Consider the following 23,647-nt stretch of genomic DNA (forward strand, 5'->3'; position numbering starts at 1 on the left):
TTCAGCAGTAAATTTGAGCGACCATCAAACAAAAGTTACTCGATTCACTCCATRCTACTATGGTCGACTACACCATATCCCCATTGAAGCAGAGTCTACTTGTACCTTTAGAGCGAACACTCCTCTGCTTCCAAGCTAGAGCTCACAGTAGGGAAGGTTGGTTGCAAAGCAAAAACCTCCCTGCCACACTGTAGGCAGGCAAAGTACGGCACCCACCAATTTACAAATAACCTACAGGTCTCTTTAATTACTGAAGACACACAGACATTGCCTCTTGGCTTAAATTCCATTTAAAAAAAAAAATTAAAGCATTTTTTTAAGCTGKTATTTTTATTAGAACTCTCTACATAAAGCACCTTTGCCTTAAACTTACAATACTTCTCTGAACACTGCTTTTCCGTAACACGGCACGAGATGCTTCAAACTACTCGGCGTTTCTTGATTTGGACACTGCCATCTTAACAGCGTGCACAATGGCATCTTTATCAATGCCAAACATCTTGAGGAGCTCGGCTGGCTTCCCACTGCGGGGTACGTGAGACACAGCCAGGCGATGAACGGTGACACCTGGTTCACCCACCATGGCAGCGCACACCGCTTCTCCAATGCCACCTGCAAAGAGAAGGACAAACACCACGTATGGATTGCTTSTATAGGCAAAGGCTGCTCATATCTCGAATCTAAGAATGTGAAAAACTTCAGAGGAGAGCCCAGGTTTTTCCATGTTTTTGGACAGCAGCTACAGCACTGAGCTTGCAGGGTGGGCTGTTACTGAGAGAGCATCTAGGAGGGACAGATGGGAGCAGGATGTCAGTCACAGAAGTTGCAGCATCAGAAGAGCAAGCTTAACACCCTGCTCTAACGCAGATTTCTGCTGTGCTTGTGCTTATGTCAACAAAACTTTATAGGTTTTTAAAAATTTACATGCGATAAGAAGTCAAAGTGAGTTCAACCCCAAATGCACATGCTTACGAGAAGAATCAATAATAATATAATACATACCCAAGTCACCACTACTGAGTGCCCAAGTTCACCATTGTAAAAATATGTCCCTATTCATAGGCACTCTGAGGACAACCCGCCTGACACTTCTTAAGAACTTGTAATTGGCAGTAAGAAACATACCTCTAAAGTGCACAAAACTGTCACAAATCCCTCTGCACTTCAGCATTGGTTACTAAGGGCCAAGTTTAAACAAAAATATATTTAAACAAAGGAGTATTTACAGACATACTCCAGAAACTAAATGCATCAATTCCCACCAAGCCCACAGCACTTAAGTGAGACCTTTTTACAATTCCTATAATTCCTTCTGGACATCCAAGCTATTTAATGCATATACAGCCATGTACATAAACAATGCATACATGCACATAATGTATACATGGAACCTTTGTGTGTKGCTCAGCCCAAACTGAGTTACCACCAGGGGCAAGGGGGTGCAGTGAAAGTGGGTGGCAGCAAGAGATGCTGGAGGCAGCAGCACAAGGGAAGGAGAAAAGGCAGGGCTGGTGCCAGCAGCGYGTGCTCCGGGGCTCCTGCAGGACTCACTGCAGCGCTGCTCTGCCTTTGGGCCATGCCCAGGGACACAGGGCTTGTCCCTGCTCAGGGCACAGTGACAACCAGCCACATTCAGCCTCCAGCCACTTCTGTGGATAAGGCTGGAAAGATTAGTGATGTGGGCTGGTGATGAATTCCACTTGACCTGCCTTGATGGCATCATACAGACAGCTGGGCCAGTGTAAATGCCGTGCTCATCACCTCTGGGTGCCGTGATTTTGCCTTCTTGCAAATCTACAGCAACTTATTTGTCTAGAGTTAGAAAATTCCCTAGAACATGATGAGGTTCAGTGATGACCCATCACTACCCACGGTCTAGAATAGAAGTATGATGTAACTAGCRGTTATGATAATGCTGGTCACTTCAGATACCTGACTGTGGCTCACTTTAGTGCAGGATAATGTTTTCCTTTCCAGGGCTATTTCTCCATAATTCACATGCCATAATTTACGGCTGCCCCTCTGCTAATTTTGGCAACTCCCCTCAGAAAGAGTGAGCCTGATGTGCAAGCCACAGCAGCTGCTCTTTGCATAAGGSCTCAGCCTCAGAGGACATGTTTGCAGAGGCAAGTCACTGAAAACTTGTGCAAATAAGATATGCCAGCAAACATGAGGCAGCAGAGTAGGTAAGCAATTGAACAACTGCTAAACTGAGGTCCTCCAGAACCCTGCCAGAGACCCTCAGAAGCAGAGAAGTCATCTTACCTATGAAAATAAAATTCTGATACAGAAATCAGGGGAGCTTTATAGAAACTATTCTGCTTTTCTTGCCCAGCATTTTTGGTTAAGAATTTATTTGGAAATCATCTCAGAAACTCCTATTTGCAGATGCATATGCACTTCTTTCTCTTAAAAAGATCAAATACCAGCAAGATTCTGCCTGTCAACAGATGAGATCAAGAAACAGAAAGAGGTCAGTGAGGCTGCGCAAAGCTCTGTCCCTTCACAGGCTCTGATCTGCTCTATCACAGTTGCAGTGACCTAACCCAGGAGAAGCAAGAGACCATTGATTCATCCCAGAGGTAACTGCCCAATCCATCCAGCTTCCCTGTAACTCTCCTGTAATTCAAGAGGCTGAGAGAAGCTGCTGCAAAGCGCCACAGCTGGAATTTACATTCTAACTGGGAACAAAAAAATCGAGATTTCACTTGGTCCACACACAAAGGAAGACACAAAAAGCCAAATTAATCATAAAGGCAGCCCTGATTAACCTATTATCTCAGAAAGCTTTCAACACTTAATCTCAAGTTTATAATCATTGTGGCAATGGAAATGACTTAAAACTTCTTTTGTTTTAACTGAACCAAGTGAGGCCAGCTATCTGTGTCTCAGGCCAGGAGGAAGATGCGAGTCTCCATCCAGTCCCTGCAGGCTGCCTGTAGGGGTTGTAACTTCCTGGGATCAGCTCACCTTCATGGTAATGGTCCTCAACAGTGATGATTCTGCCTTTGGTCACTCTTGCATTTTCAAGTATTGTTTTCTTATCCAGAGGTTTTATAGTGAAGGGATCAATCACACGTATGAAGATTTTTTCTGCAAAGTAGAACAAAATTATTTCYGATAATTTGGAGAGCGCCTTGGAGAATGTAGAACAATCAAAATGGTACAAGACAACCCCTAGAATCTCCTAAAGCAATTCTGAAAATTATCTCTACCAACTCCCAGGTATTTTTACTAATGGCTTGACTACCACAGAACCTAACTAATCCTAAACTTTGTATGTACTCTCTCCCTTCATGAACCCCATGAGATGGTAATATTCACCCTTCCACAGGTAAGTTTGAGGCACAGAAGCTTTGGGTAAGCAACTCAGGAGCATTGCAAGTGCTCATTAGCAAAGCAAAACTTCCCCAGCTTTCCCACAGGTAAGAACTCGATCTAGCCACAATGGTATCTTCCCTATTGAGGCTGTTAGTCACATTTCCCTGGCACTAAGCTTTATTTTACCATTAACCTTACCGCTAAGCCAGGCACAACTTCCCCCTGTCCCCCGCCTTAATTTGTAGCCCTCATCTGTGAGCATTTCAAAGGCTTCACCTTAGGCTGCCCCCCTGTCAGATGTGCGCGTTTGAATTACCCTAGCCTACACTGCGGTCGGCAAAAACAGATTTTGTCCTGCCATCAGCACATAGGCCCAGATTACTTATGATCATTTATAAAGAATGGCAAATTAAGTGAGCTTTTTTGCTCCTGGCTAGCTGAAWACAGATGCAACTCTTACTTAGAGAAGCTTATGGCTCTATTTGCCTGATGCTATTTAACCACCACTTCAAGAATCTACCTCAGGATCCAGGAATTGATAAATCACAGAGAAACCCTTTGGTAGGCTCTGGTGACACTTCTGCGTCTGAAGGATACTTAGCAGCCACTTATGAGCTACTTATCAGCCTTTAAGTATGAGATACTGACTCTACTCTAAGAGAGTATTCTTACATGACTTTTTTCATACTCTGAGATCAGTAGTGTGTTCCAAAACACTACAAATTCACACACACATTAAAAAGAAACCCACAGTAGTTTTAAAAATACAGTTTTCCAAATGCTCTAAGCCTGATGGCCCAAGGTCATGACAGAAGATSTAGACAGAGCATGCAAAGCTATCCCTAAACCACCTACACCATTAATTGTATTACCTCTTAATATTTGTAATCTCTTCCTGGGTGTAGGCTACTGACTCACAGATGGATTTTGCTGGTTCCTTTCTCTTCTTATTTCACTGAAGGATTTTTGTTTTCTCTGGCAGACAAGGTCTGTGCATTTGAGCTCGATCACAGGATTATTGCCTTCCACACTAGTTAAATGTTGATACATTCATTCAAAATCAAGTTAGCAGTGAACCATACCTACACGCAGGCACTATGTATCAACAGTACTGTGTAAAAGTACAGAGTTTTGCAGCTCAAGCGCCACGCTGGATTTTGTTAGCTGGCCACAGGCTGGTTGCATTCTACCAAGCCAGTGCCTTAGCCCACATGGACAACACGCCAGGGAAGGATCACTCCTACTTCTTACACTCCTCCTCTAAGATTCTGCCTAGAGGTCAAATTTAAAAGGAGAGAAATCCAAGCAGAACTTGGATCTGTCCATTTTGGCAATTTTCACAATTACTGATGACACTAAGCTAACTAAAATCTATTCAACTGGGTAAGATTGGCAGACACATACTCTGCTGCACTGTATCAGCTAACAGCTGACTGGCCGCCTGTAACATTTTAATTAATCAATGTTTACCAGCACAGAGAGTGAGCAGTTTGAGTGACTGGTATTGATTTCTTTGCTGTGTTAAACGATTGAAAAAAAGGGGAGGGGGAGGAAGGGGTTAAAGACTCTCCAATCTGATCACCTTTTCTCAGCTGCTCTGCTGCAGCCAGAGCCTCATGCAGAGTCACTCCTGCTCCTATCACAGTCACCTGGTCATCCTTACTCTTCAGAATCACCTGCAAGAAAATATTAAGAATATGTGTTATTGATGGCAAAATTTCTAAAATTTTTTGAGCTTTAATTAAAAAGATTGCATCTTTGGTGTTGGAACTCTTTAGAAGCAAAGTTAGCTTTTAGAGGAGAAACTTGGAATGCATTTCCTCATTCCGTAATTCTTACCTTCGCCTGTCCAATATGGAAGTCCTCATTGTTGTTATAAATGACAGCATTTTCAGGACGACTAGTTCTTATGAAACAAATGCCCTGTTTACAAAGCAGACATGCTATGAGTTACAAAAACAGAAATATATTGATAAACCAACATGTAAACACAATACAAAACAATAAAGCAACATTTTTTTTACAGTTTTCTGTTTTTAATATTTCTATGTTATATCAGGATSTACTGTTTTCCTGCTCCCCTGATTCTCATTAGAGAACTAGTGCTTTTTCAAACCTGGCTGTTTCAGGTATCCCAAGGCAGTTACCCTCTTTTTGAAGCACATCAGTAATGTACATTCTTTCTAATTCCAAGACTATTATTTCTCTCCTGAAAATAGAGAATCCTACTTGAGTTAATTAGGATGTTAAAGCTTTGTCGTATGTCTGCCATATTTCCTTTAGAAACTTTAAAGAAATGTTTAGCTGAAAGCAAGAAATAGCCTTCCCAGCAGTTAACATCCATATGTCCTTCCAAAAGGAGCAACTAATCACTGCTCAAGTCTAACCTTTCCCTCCACTTCTTTACATTCACTCTTTATTTTTCCCCTCCCTCAACTTTTCCTACAAAGCACTAATCTCACTTCTTACATACAAAATTTCCCTATTCCTTCACACAAAAGTCACACTAGCAAGACAAATTTTTCAGATTATTTGTTCCTTGCTCAGGTAAAATCCTATGGAAGCCATGGGAAGGATCGATCAAGAAAAGGATTAAAGGATCCATGCCACACTACCACTGATGTTCCATCATTACTATGCCAAAGTTAGCTGAAGATGAGCAAGATAAACCAGACAACTGCTGCTACATGTGAAGTCTTAGTCCTCTTAGGACATAGTCCAGTTTAACCACAAGCCATTATCATCAGCAGAGGACCTRAAGAGACTGGAGAGGCTGTTAACTCATGTAAGTTCTCAGTAACTTCAAAAAAACAGATGTTCTTAGATCACTAGAAGATCTAATTCTTGAGTTTTCATGTATCTAGTCTATGATTAACAAAATCCTCAATTTAAATCTCTCTCTCCACAACTATCTTGAAATTTGGCCTAGGAGAATATCACAGTAAAGGTGCACAAGTTTGACAAGTACCAACAAGATACCCTTGTACTTACTTCTAAGCTGATTTAGATCAGACCTGCAATCACTGCCAAATCATTTACATTTCCTCAAATTTAGCTGACTAGGGTCCCAAACTGTTCACTTGACACTAACTTGGACAAAATTTTTGCAAGCTTTCCTTATAAAAATAACCTACTGCCATGCTAGAGTCTTTAAAACAGTTTCTGTGGGTAGAAGCAGGCAAAAAACATGCCAGCAGCCCYCCAAAAAGTTCAAATAATACAAAATATCATTCACTGGCTCAGAAATATTGTGATAAAAACCTTGGTGTTGGCTGCTATTTCCACTGCTTTTTCGGTGGCTACAGCATCACTGGGGTAAAAGACAGTGGAAGTGGGAATAGCTCGGAACATGCACAGATCCTCCAGTCCCATCTGAGATGGCCCATCCTCACCTAAAGAATTAAAAGAATTTTTGGTGATGTCTTAATGTACTGAAGTTCAATGTAAAAAAGAAATAATATATATATATATATTAAAAAAAGAAATCAGGCACACACAGGACATGCAAGTCTACCTGCTTGAGAAAAGAATCATCTTCTCCTTAAACTTGGAACCTTCTAAATAGTAAATAAAGACAGAAAGAGACTAAAAAGAAAGAGAACTAGGGTTAAAAAGAAAAAAAATGAAAATAAAGTACAACAATAAACAACACAAAGGGAAAACAACCAAATTGAGAAGGGTACAAATATAGGTAAATGGTCACAAGGTATCCGAGTTTCTTCAGATTTACATATACTAAGGTTGCATAAGCAAAATTTATACTCAAGTCAGTGGTGTTATTTTAGGTTAAAACTGCTGGAAATGTGAAAGGAGAATTGTTTGAGTTCTATCAGAAAGAGAGCGCCAAACAACTACTCTCAAATTTCTAGGCTCACTTCTAGATTAAATAAAGGGTATGTATACTTTAACAGCATTATTAGTGGGGAAAAAGAAAAGCGCCTTTATAAGAGAGCAGTAGGGTATCCACATTGTTCATTTAACTGCTCAAGCACTAGAGAGCACAAATTGCAGATCTAGGAAAAGAAYTGTTAGCCAGAACATGTGCTGGGTGCCAAGATTTTCCATAGGTAGAGAGAAAAGGACCACAGCCTCCCTGCCCCCCAGTGGTCTTATGTAAGGGTGCTTTGGGAATGGCACAATCCCAAACTAACCATGCAAAGAGTTTTGAGTTCAGTCATGTTAGAGCCTGCAGAGTAGAAGCAGGGCAATAAGCCTTCCCACATGCACCCACTACCTGTTACTCAAGAACCACAGGTGCACGAGRAAGGAGGAAAGTATTTTCGTATGGGAGCACAAAACCTTGAAGAACTTTAAGCATATTAGAATAAATAAATAAAATCAATGAACTGCCACGAGACATTATTAATAAAGTAGCCATGAATCAGGAGAACAGTCTAAAAAAGTCTCATCTTTCAGTCATGACATGCGAAAGTATTTTCAGGGTCACTGATTAAATCTGTATGCATTCTGGGCATTGTGACTGAATGRGACTTCAGAAGGAATTCTTCCTTCCTAGAAAGTATCCAGACAAGTTACATGTGGAATAAAAGTGAAGTTAGAAAGAACACAAATAGCAGGCATGTGAATCAACCTGATGAAGGCCGCCATACTACTCGTGTTCGTCTATTCCAATGCTGCTGATGTGGTGCCAAAAACACTACTRCTGGCATTCAGGGTCCAGCTTGTTCACAGTATCTACAAGGTGCGAGGAGGAACAAATAGACAAGAACTAGGCCAAGTTCTGCCCCAAGTGCATCCATACAAAAATTCTGATATATGCTTTTTTCTTTTTTTTTTTTTTAAGCATAATGCAGGACAAAATATAATTTCTTTACTATGCTCACAAAACTTACACAAGAAGTGTGAATAGCATCAAATAACTAGAATACTAAAATTGGTTGCRTAAGTAACAGATCTTTGTTTCTTATGGGCATACCTTGTCATTCTTTTCCTTGAATGTTCAGTCTGGCAAATACAGATCTTCCTTTCTCCCCTTACAGTATTGAAAGTACATTTAACATTTCATTACAAATTTTGATCCCTTAGTTAYTGTTAGTAACTAAGTAACTTTTTATAAGTAAAAATAGTTCAAAATAGCTCTTTCTTACACATTTTACAGGATCAGTTTTCAAAACAGCAAAAACTCTGGTCTACCTAATACCTAAAACTGCTACATAAATCTTTGATTTTCATCACATGCCTAGTTAGGATTCTGAATCTTTTGCAAGTCTGAGTCTTCCCTTTTATAGGAAGTAGACATATTTCATACCCTTTTATTTAAAAATGAATTTTCAAACTGCTAATGATTTTTTCTAACAAATTTTCTTCTACAACTCTGCTGCCAAAGTTAGGTTCAAAGACGTTTTTAAGAAAACAAGCTGAATAGCATAAATTAGATAACTCAAACAGTTTTATAACTCTAAACTCTGCAATTCTCAATCATGGCCCCAGGACGTTCCTAATGTTGAAAATTGAAACTCTGAAGTGTAGCTTTTGRAGGCAATTCAGGTAACTCACAGGATTTGCATCTTCTGAAATGAGCAAAGACCAAAGCTATAATTGGCTTTTGCTTCAATACCCTTTGCTGCTTCCTAGAAGATTTAAACTGGATTGAACTACTGATTGGACTAGTGAGAGGTGGAAGGACTGACTTTAAGGAGAAAAGAGGCTTGTAACAGAATCCCTACCTTAATGACATACACAAGTCATAATCTGATACACTCGACTTAAAGCCTCCACTACTAAAGCATACCCTATATCACTGTAGGTTCTGGACTGGACTGTGCACTTTTCTGAAACATCTGGAAATCTGTATAACTTTACCAATATTATAAGTCAAACTATTTTGTTAAAAAAAAAAAAAAGCCTAAACTTCTCCTCCACACTATTACACTAGCCAGAACTGTTAAATCAACTGAATATCCTATTTAGACGGAGAGTCTTAATTCACCAGCTCTGTCAGCAGTCCACCTTGTTCTTTTTCCCTACAAATACTTAGCACTTTTTCAAGCATGAAAATCTACTGGCATTTTCCTGCTCGGTATGCAAGTCTGCTCCTATTTTCATGGGCAATCTTTATTCACTTGATTAAAAAAAAAATCTTTCCCTCCCTCAAACCAAAAGCAAAACCCCAATATGATTTGACATGTGCCATGCAGTTATGACAGGAAGCAAAGACAGGAGAAGATATTGCCAGGCTCCTGAATTACATAACAGCTTCACAGTTTGTTGATTAGCACTGTTTTCTTAATTTATAAACATATTATAAAGTAGTAAGAAACACTGAGATAAGTCTAATTGTTTCAAATGGGTGACATTAAAGATCTCAAAAACACAAACGATGCATATTACTATATTTTATTATGCCTTTTAAACAAGAGAACCTGTGTGAGAATAAGTACCATTATTTTCCCATTTTAGGGTAAGGGAAATAGACCTATTAAAATCATGTGTCAACAGCAAAGAGGCAAAAGAACCTAAGCTCCTCAATTTGAATCCTTCTAGAGTAGAAAAGCTTGTATGAAGTGGTGGTTTTCTTTGGGTTTTTTTGTTTGTTTGTTTTTACCTTTTTTTTTTTTTTTTATTACTTGAGCAAACAAAATGGAGATAAGCTGAAAAAAATTGAAATCTCTGTCATGCTTTCCAAATGCAGCAAAGCATACAGTGAAAATAAATTACAACCATGACTGTTTTGTATAAATTTTGCCATTTTTGTACCATTATAGCTGTACTACTGATAGTTCCCACAACACATTATCAGTCACCTTTGATGACAGAAAGCTAGCATTAAATCTACAGGAACTGCTGCCCTTACCAATAGAAACACCACAGTGCGACCCACAGAGATTGATGTTACTCTCAGAGATGGCAGCCATACGGATCTGATCAAATGCCCGGGTGAAGAAGGTGGCAAAGGTACTGGCAAAAGCAACAGTTCGGTCACGGGTGGCACAACCAACAGCGATGCTCACCTGGAAAGAGGGAAAACATACAGAAAAGGTGAATTTCCTGTTTTCAAGAGATTATCCACGGGCATTATGGCTGTTAAAGTTCATTCTAGTGAGAGTCTCAATACATGTGAAAACATCTATTGCTACTCCTGCTCCTCACCAACAGCTTTTCCAAAAGAAGGAAAGAGAAGCAACTCTCTACCAGCATCTATCCTCCAGTGACTCTTTCACTCTTTGCCTCATCTTCTCACTGCTATTGCTGATCCTTACTAGCAGCTTCTTTTCTTCATCTACTCCAAGCAGTCATTCTAAGAGTTTAAAGACTTATCCCCTTCTTATCTCATTTCTTGGCCTGGATCAAAGGCTTACACTTTCAGTCCAAAGGACGTGGTTTTATTACCTCCAGCAATCAGAAACKGCTAGCATGAATCAGAGAGAAGGGTCCATGTTATTTGAACCAGTAATTACTAAAAGGGTTCTTTTTTCAGCAAGATRGGGAGCACAATACCATGATAAAATTGTTTATTGCTAGAATTGCCCCATATATTTACTTCACTCAGAAATGTCTTTTCCTCATGGCTAAATTTCTCCCAAGCTGATGTAAAAACGAAATGTCTGACTTAAGCTCATGAATCTGTCCCAGCACAAAATTTGCAAGAAACAGCCTGCGGGTTCTTCAGGTATAAATCATTAAAGTCAACAGCCAATTTCTGCCTGAATTTACATCTCTAATTTCATTTGCTTCCATGAACCCACACAGGTGCAATTGAAGATTGAGTCCAGATCAACTTACAAAATCGTGTAAGCCCTTTCTGCCCAAATAACATCAGGTTCATTTTTACTAATTATTTCCCTGCCCTCCTCTTTTTTAGGGACATTTAGCATACAGSTAAACTTGTCATGTTGTGGAAATAGAAAACTAACGAGCACCTTCAGAGCTAAYGCCCTACAAACCATTCTGTGAAACATGTTACTGTTTCTACATGTGTTTTTTTAATGGGGCATTTAGGGAAGAATGATTAGTARCATTCCTCTTGTATCATATTTGGAAAGACCCGCAACAAGCCCCATTTTCTTTAATCTCTGAACAAAAACTACACATGTATGAACATCACATGAAAGCCAAACATTAAAAACTTGTTCTATTAAGACATAGAACTGTCTTAAGAGTCTCTTGTGTAATATTAGTATTTCATCAAAACAGGCAACCAGTTACCATGTTCTGCTCAGCAATGTAGCATTCAATGTAGCGATTGGGATGTTCCTTCTTAAAAATTTCTGAAAAGGTGGAGTTCTTGGTGTCTCCATCCAAAGCAATAACTCGATCATTGGCAACGCCCAGTTTTGCAAGGGCCAGACCATAAGCTTTGCGGGTAGCCAACTAGGAAAGAAAGATAAGAGCAGCTATTGTTATAAGTCAGATATAAGTAATAAGTTTTAAGAACTTTTCTTTGCTCCTTTCTCTTGTTTTTCTCCATAAGTCTATGCACACACAAAGACAAACAAAAGCCAAACTGGCAAAAATATTTGAAGTTACACATAGAATAAACAAAAAGAGAAAAATACAGTCAAGTACCACAACACTTGTGTTGAAAAGTGATTTTCTATCARTCCAGCTAGTAAGTTTTAAAGATCATATCCAGACAGGTCTCTGACATCAACAGACCAATTTCTGCTCCTACTTATCCTACCATGAATAGACTTTCTGGACCTACTTCAACTTTAAACACATGTAAAAAACAGTTAAGATAACTGAAATAGACATGAAATTGAGGAGTGATTTGAATCTCACTGTTTTAATCTCCCTAAACCTGGCAAGTTGAGCCTTTATCATCAGGTAACACTGCAGAGATATGTGTTTACCGGGATACTAAAAATAGGAGGAAAAGGYTAAGTAGTAGAAATTGTGGCAAAAGATAACTCTTAATAACTCCTTTTACCTTCTGTAAAATAGTATTACACTATAAAGACATCTGATACAGAAGAAAAAAAAAGGAGTACCTTTTCTCCTACTTTGTAACTTGGTGGAGATGGCATCTTGATGTTTCTAATATTTACTATAGGGGCATCTTCTTCTGGCAAGGCTGGAGAAAGCTTTTTCTTATTTTGGATCTTGTCATCTATTTCCTGAATGACTTGTTCAGCCATGTTTTTAGGAAGGGGCTTTCCATGCCAGYTTTCCTTATCTTCAACACCTGTATTTTTAAAATTACAAGTAAGAAACAATAAAGAAAAGCTATTAAAGCTTTTATCTGCAGATTTTATTGAGATAGAAAGCACATGTAAACCATTTATATGAAATTTCATCGGTTAGGTCTAAATAAAAAAACTTATCTCCAAGTTTCAAATCACAGACAACAAGCTTATGAATCCACAAAAGCCCCAAAACTTTATAAGAGTGATTCATACTGCACTGCTAAAACAACAACAAAAAAACCACAACAGAAACACAGCAATTGCCACTTTCTGAAGAGTCCATTCTAGGGAGAAAATGCCAGGTGGCCAGCACACATTTCCTCGTTGTCCAGAATCAAAATCATTTTCTTAGTCTATAACTGCTGAGAAGCACAATTTGGAAGACATTTCGCATGAAGGAAATGTGGCTCAAATGCCAAGGTAAATATCTACCTGTTGGCAATGGCATCTACTTAATTTCACATTGCATGAAATCTGCAAGAGGCTCTTAGACCACAACTTCCCAAACTCAAACAGGTGSTATATATTCAATATATTCCATCATTCTCATGAACTACCATGTCTTGGTGAAAGTTACAAACTAGATCATATGAAACAACATGTAGTTTGAGATCAGGTGTCTTAAATACTCCATGTCTTATACAACTTGGCCAAAATGATAAATGCAGCATCCCTCAGCCTCTGTRCATCTATATTCCCCTAGCTGGCAACACGCAGACTCAACTCTGTGACACAGGGAGCAGCAAAGATCTCCTTTAACAAGGTTACTCCCTTCCCTGCTGAGAATGCTCTTTGTGGGCTTATAAATCCAGAACAAGTTGCCTTCTTTCCATAAAGCAACTTTAAAGACCAAGTAATGTAGCCCAACGCTTCTTTCCCTGGACTTCTTCAAAAAAGTCCAGTAAATCCRTGTTACATGTAGCGGGGTGATGCAAAGATTTAAGAGCAAAGGGCCAAGACTAAGCACTCCATAAGCAGAGGGCAACAACAGAGAAAAACAGCGTGAACATCTGGTTTCTGATCATATGGAGAGAAGGTAAGCGTGAAAGACCTTCTAATGACTGCACTTTTATTGCAACACTATATACATGTTGTCTGCAAAGTAATGAATTTTTTTTTTTAATTACCTGATATGCCTTTGCCTTTAAAAGTCTTTGCAATGATAGCAGTTGGCTGATGTTTGGCCTGGCCAAAGGCTTTGCAGAGTTCCTCTACGCTGTGTCCATCAACGATAATAGCATGCCAGCTAAGAACACAAACAGATCAACTGTTTCTAAAGGGTTTTAGCATGTGATACCCTCTGGCAGATAATAATAGCAATAATGAACAAGAATTTAGTTCCAATGCAATCTCTTTTTCAGAAATCCAAAAGATAGCAAAAACATTAACTAGTATTTTTTKAAATCATAAAATATTGCAGTCCCCTTTTTTATAAGGCGAACTGATCACAGAGAGCTTAAAAGCAGGTAAGAGCAAAATCGATAACCTACACAACTCATTTATCCCAGATATAGCTATTTTTAATCATAAGGGAAAATCAGACATCTAAAAAAAATAAAAAACATCACTGGAAAACAATTAAAAGCATACGCATAATCTATGATAATCTGCATGGCAGCCAAATTTGCTAATTGCAAATTTATCATCTGTTAAACATGACAAGGAAGAGTACATTAACCTTGAAATATATAATATTAAAATTAATCAAATAATCAAAAAAAWTTTGTCATTAATTTCTCTAAATGTATGAAAATATACATTTCTAAAGTAAAAGCTTATACAACAAAATACAAAGAATTTCCTCCAGAGTTATGTTTTTTTCATGCCCCTTTTTTCTGATCTATAAGCAATTACAGTACATTCAGGAAGACAAATAATTATAAATCCTGCAATTGATGTGATAAAAATTGCTTCAAAGACTTTTACTAAGTTTATCAGGGTAAATGGGCCATTTTCTTTTTCTTCTAAGTGAACATTCTGTACAGCAGGAATATTAAAGGCGGACCAGCTTCCATGGCTCATTTTAAAAAATCCAGAAAATCAAATAAAACACAGTCTCAGATGACAGCGCCTACCAAACTTCTTCCAATCACATACCCGAAGGATTCACAACGTTTCTGGTAGATTTCAACATGATGCTGCAGAGGAGCAGGGTCACTTTGTCCAAGACGGTTAACGTCAAATATAGCGACTAGATTATCAAGCTTGTAGAGCCCAGCAAAGGCCATTGCCTCCCAAACAGAGCCTTCAGATAACTCTCCATCCCCAAGCAGACAATACACTCGATAGCTGCAGAAAAAAGTTAAAAATTTGAGTAAGATGTATTTTAGTAAGCAGAACTAAATCAAACGCAAAATCTARCCTTTCATGGTGAGAACTTGCAGCTTTCTGTTTTTATTCCAAACTTTACTCAATGCATTCATTTCAGACAAGCCTATGCATTACTAGAAAAAGTTAAAATATTTTAGCCTTTAAACACAAAAAAGAGATTGCACTCCTTTTCAAACCTTTGTCTGAAGAAAGAAAGAAAAAAAAAACAGGTCTTATACCTCTACTAAATGGTTTGAATGAATAGGCCCATTAACCACTGTCACTGTGACTCAGCAGGTTCACTACAATGCATGAAAGGCTACTGTCTCCTTCCTCATTCCTAACGTCTACTCCCTAAATGCGCTACTGACAAATCCATTTTATGAAATTATAAATAAGAGTTGGGTTCAGCTATACGTTAAAGCATGTGACAAAATCAAATCTGRGGAACAGATAAACTACTTGCCCACCTACTGAAGAAATACTGCCTGATCTCATCTATGACACTCACTTTGCTTTCTCATTCATTTTAGATGTCAAATCCTTGCGGAATTACTGTTACCTAGTAAAATTCAGAAGGAATTGTACACTTAACTTGAAAGATGTGGTTTTASAGCACAACAAACAGAACAGTCACAAGCGATTAGCCACTACACTATTAGAGACTTTTGCTTTGAATCCCAGTTAAGTAGTTCTACAGGGCACCTGCCTTTAGTTAAATCCACACTCCATGCACACAAACTGCTCCCCAGTACTGAATGCAAGACCACCTCTATTTTCTGTCAAGTAACCACTGGTTAGATTTTTTTTTCCACATGTACCATCTGCTAAACTCCATTAAAATCAGCAAGTCATCTTTCGCAGCAATGATTTCAAATTAGTGAAGTGTAGGACACATTAGCTGGGCAGCCTAGATTTGAATGTACTAGAACTGTCACATAAAATACATCAACTACATCAGGCTATTTTCCTCTTCATGCAGATTTGCCTTTGGACATTTATGTCTCTTGTCTGCAGATCAAACAGCAGAAGCCGTCATTCCTGGCTCTGTGGAGCTGAATGGCTTTCAGGTAATGTTTTGGACCCCAAATTTACGATTCAATAGTGCTGTTATTGACCATACTACTTCCATATCTAGATCCATGTTCTCCATTATTTGCTGCCTCACTTCGAACAGGCACATCTCCAGTTTGCTTCTTCCTTATAAGAGGACACGTATACATCTTAAAATAGCTATCATTTGCCCTCTGGAAGTTAGCAACTGTTCCAACAACTTAATGTCTTCTCTATTAAGGAACATCATCTCACAATACTACTGGGTTACAAAAAGAACAGATGCACCAATTCTTGCTAATCCTTAAATCCTTGGGAGCTTCCCTGGCAATGGCCTTGTAATTATCAAACTAAATATGCTATTTGAACAAGAATTTGAATTAAGGTTTGGGAATAGAGAATAATAGGAAAAAAAGGATTTATTTTTGATTGGGATAAAAACGTATTTCCTTTCACCAAAGGAATTACCTGGCTCTGTCAAAAAATTTGCCAGTATATGCCATTCCGCAGGCAGCACCAAGACCTTGACCAAGGGATCCAGTAGCTACATCAGTGAACGCTTGTCTCTGAAAATAAGAAACAATGATTATTTTATAGCTGTGAAACAGAGGATCTAAAGTCTCATTCATTCCAACAGGCTTCTGGAGAGAGAATCCTACCTTATTTTAAGACAAACTTTAGAAGATGGTTCAACACGTATCAGAACTCAGTTTCTCAGCTATTACAATAATAGTTTCTCCAAAGTCTCTTCAAATCTTGTCCTGCTCCCCTTTTTGTTTCCCAGCAATGCATCCACCTTGATGATCACAGTGTCACAGGCCAAACAGACTCACCAAAACATGTGGTACCCGTGGCTCAGGACACAGGTTTGCATGCATGCTTTGCATGGCAACTGTTTTGATTTGGTGATTCCGTGTAAAATGTTTCAATTGAGATAGCTTATTGGACACAGAAAGATCAACCAAGCTCCATGCAAACTCTTGAAATATGCACAAGCTTCTTAAGGACAGAAAATCCAAGCTCCAGCTCAGAAGAAAAAAAAAAAAAAAAAAAAAAAAAAAAAAAAAAAAAAAGCCCACCCTTTTTGATATGAAAAATACTGAGACACAGGACTGTAGGGGATCAACAGTAATTTAAGTAATTTTTGTACAGCCATTCCAAATAGGACACTGAGTCTGCTTTTGAAGTCTTCATATGAACACCATGCTTCTTTTGAAGTTGTTATCTCTCCTGTACTATAGCTGATAAGAGTTCCTGCTAAATACATGTACTTCTCATTTCATAGAAAACACCATCTTGTAGCAAAGATCTTATCACTCACTGGTACTGGGTGTCCTTCTAAGACAGAATCAATTTTCCTCAAGTTCAATAATTCTGCTTCTTGTAGAAATCCAGCCTCTGCCCAAACAGAATACAAAATTGGTGCTGCATGACCCTAGAGAGAAACATAAGTTTTAAACAAAGAATAAGTTTCATAATATCCTAGTATCAAGTCAAAAGTCTACAAAGCTGACCAATCAAACTCTGTTGTCAGAATCCTATGTCCACTAAAAAGGGATTGAATTATACAATGCTTACACCTAAGCTTGCTTCCAAGTCCCTCAAGTCTTTGCTTGGAATATCACAAATAGTTGACTACAGTAACTAGCTTTCTAGTTGGAAAGAGGTACAGAAATCTTGAGGGCCATTTAGGATGTCCTCAAGAAAATAAACACTGAAAAGTYAGCAGGTTTCTGTCAACCAGGCAGATGTAATTCCAAGAGCAGTTTCAGTACCCAAACAAATAAGTTTGCTTCATTTTGCTTGGGTGTCAATTCCTAGAGTAGACCACTTTATCCATGAGCAAGAGGATAGATGACTAAGTTTTCTCTCATTAGAAATTCTTCAATGGATATGGGTTCAAGATAAAAAGCAATGAGTGACAATAATCAAATTTTAGGCTTCACACACTTGGATCACTGCAGTAAGACCCATCTGGACAACTACAAATAACAGTCATTTTAAAACTACAGAGTTAATAGGAGTCAGAAAAAAAAAAAAAACCTAAAAAAACCCAGCAGCACGTAAGGTTTTTAAGTCATTTAGCAACTCTGTGCTTAAGTGTTAAATAATCAGAGGGAGGAAAGCAAATATTATGCAGTGATCCTCTCGTTCCTCTACAATGTCAGCAATAATTACTTGCTCCCTATTCACTTACTTAATTCAGAGAAACAATCAAAACCACCAAGGGTTTACAATGATRGTAAGAGGTTACAAAGATGGTGCACGCCTGTAACATTCAATGTAACATTCAACRTAACATCAGCTATGCAGTACTGCTGAGGCACCATGTGAGGCCCGATTRCATCTGCCATTTTGTCTACTGTTACCTTTCCTAAGGGCCCTTCAGCTGCCTCTATGTCAAGGCAAATAGATCTATTTAACTTATGGACATCTCGACAACAGCATAACAGCTAAACAATATAGTATAACAGTTATGATTTTACCTTTGAGAGAACAAATCGGTCATTGCTGGCATTTCTGGGATCTTGCACTTTGTACCTCATGGTATGGAAAAACAGCACAGACATAATCTCTGCTGCACTGCAACATGATGTAGGGTGGCTACAAGTCAAGACAGACCCAAGATTAACATTTACGATTAGTGTTTGCTCACAACTTTACTTTTAAAATATCACTTTAACAATCCCCTATCCCTCAGCATTAAAATATTCAATCTTACGTGTTTCTGAAAACCCATCCCCTCTACCATTACCCCAATGCCAATTAGCTGCAGTTTGTGACAAAAGGAACCTTGTTACCTGGTCCCAAAGTGGATGTTAAAAGACAGGCCCTGGTGACAGAGCAAGGGCTTATCTGTCTGAGCTGCCTGTTCTTCTTCATGCCAAAGATCATCACTCTCATCGATGACCATKAAGCACAGGAAACAATATTCACCATGTGCCTGAAATAACACTGCATTTACTTCTCCAAAGACATGAAATCCATGCTAACACAGAGGAAGCAAAAACAGCTTTCCAGGGTACTTAAGCCACCCACTGGGTGAATGATTTTGAAATGTGAGATGGTGACTTGTTCAGCTCCCCTTGCACAGGTGGGAATTGGTAACATAGAACTAATTGTCACAGAAAATTCCGCAACATTTAGAACTGTATTAAGTTAAATTCCATTCATTTTTATTTGTATTATTTTACCATTAGAGCTGTTAAAATAGAACTAGAAATGTGTTTACTAAAATGGGCATTAAATAATACCTTCCTTGAATTTCATTTTCCATTTAAACTGAATTTGGAAATTCATGGCATTCAGTTTATTAAGAAAGAATACATTCAGCTGCACACTGAAAAATAGTAATTTGGTTAATCTTTGCCCAATAAATGGACTACTACTTTCTAAATTTGCAATCGAGATCATTTTGAAATACTCAGCCAGCTTGCATACCAAACATTTAAAAAATATTTGAAATAGTCTTTCTCTCCCACTGAACTTACTGGGATGGCATTTTTCAACAGCAGCACAAATTAATATTTCTGCTGTAACTTGGAAACATTCAGGCCCAGTTCAGAAGTAACTACGCCATTTGGCACCATCAAGCAAGAAAAAGGAACAGAAAAACGGTTATTTCCAGATGTAAATATTAACTTATTCCAACAAAATGTATGTATTTCATTTAAACTATTACAGAAGGGCATACCATTCCATTTTATCAGCCTTGAATTTTCACTTATGTATTTAACAAGAGAATAAAATGTATCAGGTTTTAGAGGGTTTTTTTTTTAGTCTTTGCTGAATATATAAAGTAGCATTTTTTCGGCTATTTACTGATATAAACATGATCATTCTTGACAAGAGTAGGTGCTGCCATGGTACAGGAAATGGAGTCATGAACCGTATGAAAATGACAGCTACAAAAATCCGCATGAGCTCTGAAAGGAAAGTGCAAACTCACCACATTTTCTTTTCTGCAAATATTTAATTGTCACCTTTAATGTGACATACTCTGTTAAAACCTTGAAGCCTCTTCATAAAACAGGACCATTTTACTATCAAAATGTCACATCTCAGTGTTTTCCACATATATATTTACCATGCAGGTTAGGATTAGACAATACTTTTAACAGAACAGACTATCATAATATTTTCTTCTCGTAATAATTCTTCCCTCCCATCATCCCCAACCATGTTGTAATTTGAGAATAAAAACATGCAAAACACTAGCAAAATAAGAATTATGGTTAGTGTCCATCCCTTAGTAAGAACTCACACAAGGGAACCAGAAGAATTAGGCTTAAACCATAGTTCAATCATATTAGTAAATATTTATACACATGAGTTAATTGATAAGCCTTACATGCTTGTTTAAAGCTTTCATTCCTTGAATTTTATTAACTTTATACTTAACCATACTTCTATGAACTCCTGGTCTTGGTAAAAAAAGTTTTAAACAACCTAAAATGATAGCATGTGGAAATATAAAGAAAAAGTATAAAAAATTAATAAATTACCTGAAAAAAATGAAAAAAATCTTGTTAAGCTATTGGTTATTAATCAAAATTTAATATATCAAACACCAGAAATTATTCTAAAATCCACTTTCAAAACTTGATTTAACTACATCCATCTTAACTAGATCTACTGGTATATTCATTTACTTATAGTTTTCTAAAAAGTTCTGTAAACCAGGAGTCCTTGTCAGGCCTAGGGAAATGTGCATGAGGCACTCATGGGATATGGGGAGGATGCAGCAACCAGTCCTCACTATTCTACTCTCTTTCCCATTTTGCTCTAACTGGTAAATAATCTAGAGTTTTGAAGCTGTGGTCTGTCTTAATAAGTCTCTTTGCCAGAGAGGCTCTACTGAAGAACTGTCTTAATTTTGAATTAGAACTGGACTTCAAAACTGAAATCCAAAYCATCAGAAATGGACAGCAAAATAATCGTTACAGTAGGCAAAAGTTGTTTTTACCCAATTCCTATCTAAATTAGCTCCATCTGTATACTTCATGTAAAGAAAATCGTGTTGGAATGTTAAAACAGAATACTGGAGTAAAGAACAAAACTAAACGCAAATGGAGCATGAACTATGACAAGCGACAACACTCCATGTTATGAAATTTAACCACCTCTTAAGAAATTCTTGCAACTTCCACTTTTAAGAATTTAACAGTCAAATTCTGGGAAGCCAGGTGCTGCTTCAAAGCTGCAGAAGTCCACCTACAATTAGGATTCTATCAGTTTTGCTCCAAATGTCTGTACTCCTTATTTAAAGTGAAACAAATCTTGCATGCCTAAAAGCAAGTCTCAGTCTTCGCAATTAACTTGAAATTCACTAGGTGGAGAAAGAATGATTAGGTATATAAAAACATTTATAGTTTACTGTGTTTTTTTCACTGCAGCTGATCAAGTGCTCCTCATATCAAAATTATATATTCCAGCACCTGCAGGATCAGATTACCCATCTGTCAGTCCTTGTCCAAAAAAAGCCTTCATTTGTTTTAATAAAAGTTAAACAGGCAAAGACTGCAAGACCTGGCTTGTCAAATCTACCCTCATACCAGGTTTCTTGCAACACATTTCAGAGTTTACAGAAGATAGTTCCTTGAAATAAGTAGGCAGGTTCTGCTTTATTTAAAGCTCATGTGTTGCCAGTAAGTTCACTTTTACAACCAACACCTTTAATAAACACCAGTTTCCTTAAAAAAATCAAAGTCAGTATGATTCAATCTTTTATTAGCAGTTAAGCCCTATTTAAATATAACCTTCATTTGAACAACTATCCACTTTCTTACCAAATACCATCACTCCAAGCTAAGCTCTCTGTCTCATTCAGGTATCTAAAATGATAATCTTAGTGCGTATCTGGTTTAGAAACACACATAACTTGACTAACACTATAACTAATTGTGAACTCTCTAAATTTCTTTTTCTTTTCTGTTAGGTGTTAGGCATATTGCTACATCAGCATCTTGGTAGCCAAAGAAAATAGCCTATCAGCACAGCCTTCCCTCTAGAGCCCATCTTTCATAACCTGCACACTAGCAGGTTGTGTAATAATTTCATACTCTACCTAACTCATAATAATGCCTCCAAATAAGCCACACCATGTACCAATGAACTATCTTTGTGCCAGAAGTACTTGCCACAGCTACAGTGCATACAAACTATGGGAAAAAATAATTTAAATAATTTATATTATTTGTTTATCAATATGAGAGGAATGGCATTACTATTGGATTTCACTGACAACAGAAGGGAAACAAAAACTGTGCTAATGCCCTTATTATATTCTTAACAGCTCATSAGACAAAACAGAGAGATAATCATATCTGTAGATAACATGACTGATATTACACACCTYCTCCATAGCCATCTTAACACATGCACCAGAAGCTCAAGGGCAAAGCCCTAGCTGTACTAAGCAGATTTAGCCCCATTTTCCCTACCTATAGGTTCACACAAGCTTGTATAACACCACACTGTAGCCTGAAGAGGAGTCAAGAACTGCAACTGTTGGGTGTCTTGCAGTCCCCTTGCCCAAACAAGCAAAACTGGACCAAATAAGGCTACCCCAGGGTTGGGGGGCTCCCTGGCCCCAGGCTGATCCAGAGCCACGTTCCTGCTCCATATGTGCAAAAGGAGTGAGCAAAGTTCACTCCCCGCGCGYGCTCCAAGAAGGGCTGAACGGGGCGGCCCCGCCACAAACACGCTGCAGAGGGCGAAGCCAATTCAAAGGGGAAGCTCGAGAAAGAAATGATAAGAGACAGATTTCTCCACACGAGCCTTGGTATCCTTTAACTTTTTTTTCCTTTGTGGGGGCTGGGGCGGGGGGGAATGCTGCAGCTGGCTTCAGAAAAACGTCAAGAGAGGAAATTGCAGGAAGATGGGATAAAGACAACCATTATTCTATACTGAAGCATTCAAGTGCATTATTCAAGCAGAAAAAAAAAAAAATTTAATTTTACATGAGCAGAAACGAATTGTTTGCTGAGATTTCCTTCTCCCCCYTCCCCCCGTTTTCCGTAGGTACGGCAGGATCAAAGGAAGGATCACCCTGGAATCTGCACACATCAGAGCCCGCGCTAAATCCTGTCCAGAGGCCTGAATMAACTGTCCAGCCGAGACTGCCGGCATTGCACACATAATCCCCCGCGGGCTCACTTGAAATTCTGTGCAGAATTAGTTCCAACTGACGGGCACGGAATGAAAAAGAAACCGTTCGCGCCTCGGGCAAAAAATTCTTTGGTAATTTCCCCCCGCCGCTCCTCCCAGCCCAGCATCAACTTGGGCCGCCGCCGCTTCACTGCCCCCTCCGCGGGGCGGCCGTTGGGCGCGAGGGGCGGCCGTTGGSCGCGGCCGTTGGGCGCAGGGGGCGTCGGGCGCCGCCATGATGTCACGCCGGGCTGCTCCCCCCCGCCCCCGCCTTGGGGACACAGCCCCGGGGAGCGTGGACGTGACTCGCGSGGTGCCGCCGCGGCCTCCCCATCCCTCCGCAGCGCATCCACGCGCGCCCCGCCGCCTCCCGCGGCTCCCGCCAGCCCTCCCGCCCCCGGCGCCGGGCGGCTCTGCCCGCCGGGGCGCGCCCCGCGCGCTCACCCGGAGCCGGCGGCCGTGGTGGCCTTGATGGAGCTGATGCGCAGGCGGTTGGCCGTGTCCTTGAGCGCCTGCAGCGTCTGCTGGTCGGGCTTGTGGTAGTCCTCCATGGCGACGGCGGGGCAGCGGCGCTGGGCGAGGGCTGGGGCAGCGCGGCGCGGCCGGGCCGAGCGGAGCGGAGCGGAGCGTGCGACGAGSGCGGCAGAGAGAGGGAAGGAGGGCGAGGG

The 23,647-nt window shown here is 39.3% G+C and overlaps 1 protein-coding gene across 1 annotated transcript; it reads right to left on the reverse strand.

The window, feature by feature from the left end:
• Positions 1-319: 319 nt before the first annotated feature.
• On the reverse strand, positions 320-23,556 carry TKT (transketolase). The gene is made up of 14 exons (XM_026046022.1): positions 23,424-23,556; positions 18,317-18,434; positions 17,152-17,265; positions 16,299-16,396; positions 14,565-14,756; positions 13,595-13,713; positions 12,273-12,466; positions 11,488-11,652; positions 10,136-10,292; positions 6,583-6,713; positions 5,161-5,244; positions 4,904-4,997; positions 2,971-3,093; positions 320-612 (listed from the first exon to the last, which is right to left on the reverse strand). The coding sequence occupies exons 1-14, from the start codon at positions 23,528-23,530 to the stop codon at positions 425-427; spliced, it is 1,884 nt and encodes a 627-aa protein (XP_025901807.1). The 5' UTR covers positions 23,531-23,556; the 3' UTR covers positions 320-424.
• Between the last annotated feature and the right edge of the window lie 91 nt (positions 23,557-23,647).

The sequence above is a fragment of the Nothoprocta perdicaria genome, unplaced genomic scaffold, assembly GCF_003342845.1.
Source record: "Nothoprocta perdicaria isolate Ctin4 unplaced genomic scaffold, notPer1 scaffold_42, whole genome shotgun sequence".
Taxonomy (NCBI): Eukaryota; Metazoa; Chordata; class Aves; order Tinamiformes; family Tinamidae; genus Nothoprocta; species Nothoprocta perdicaria.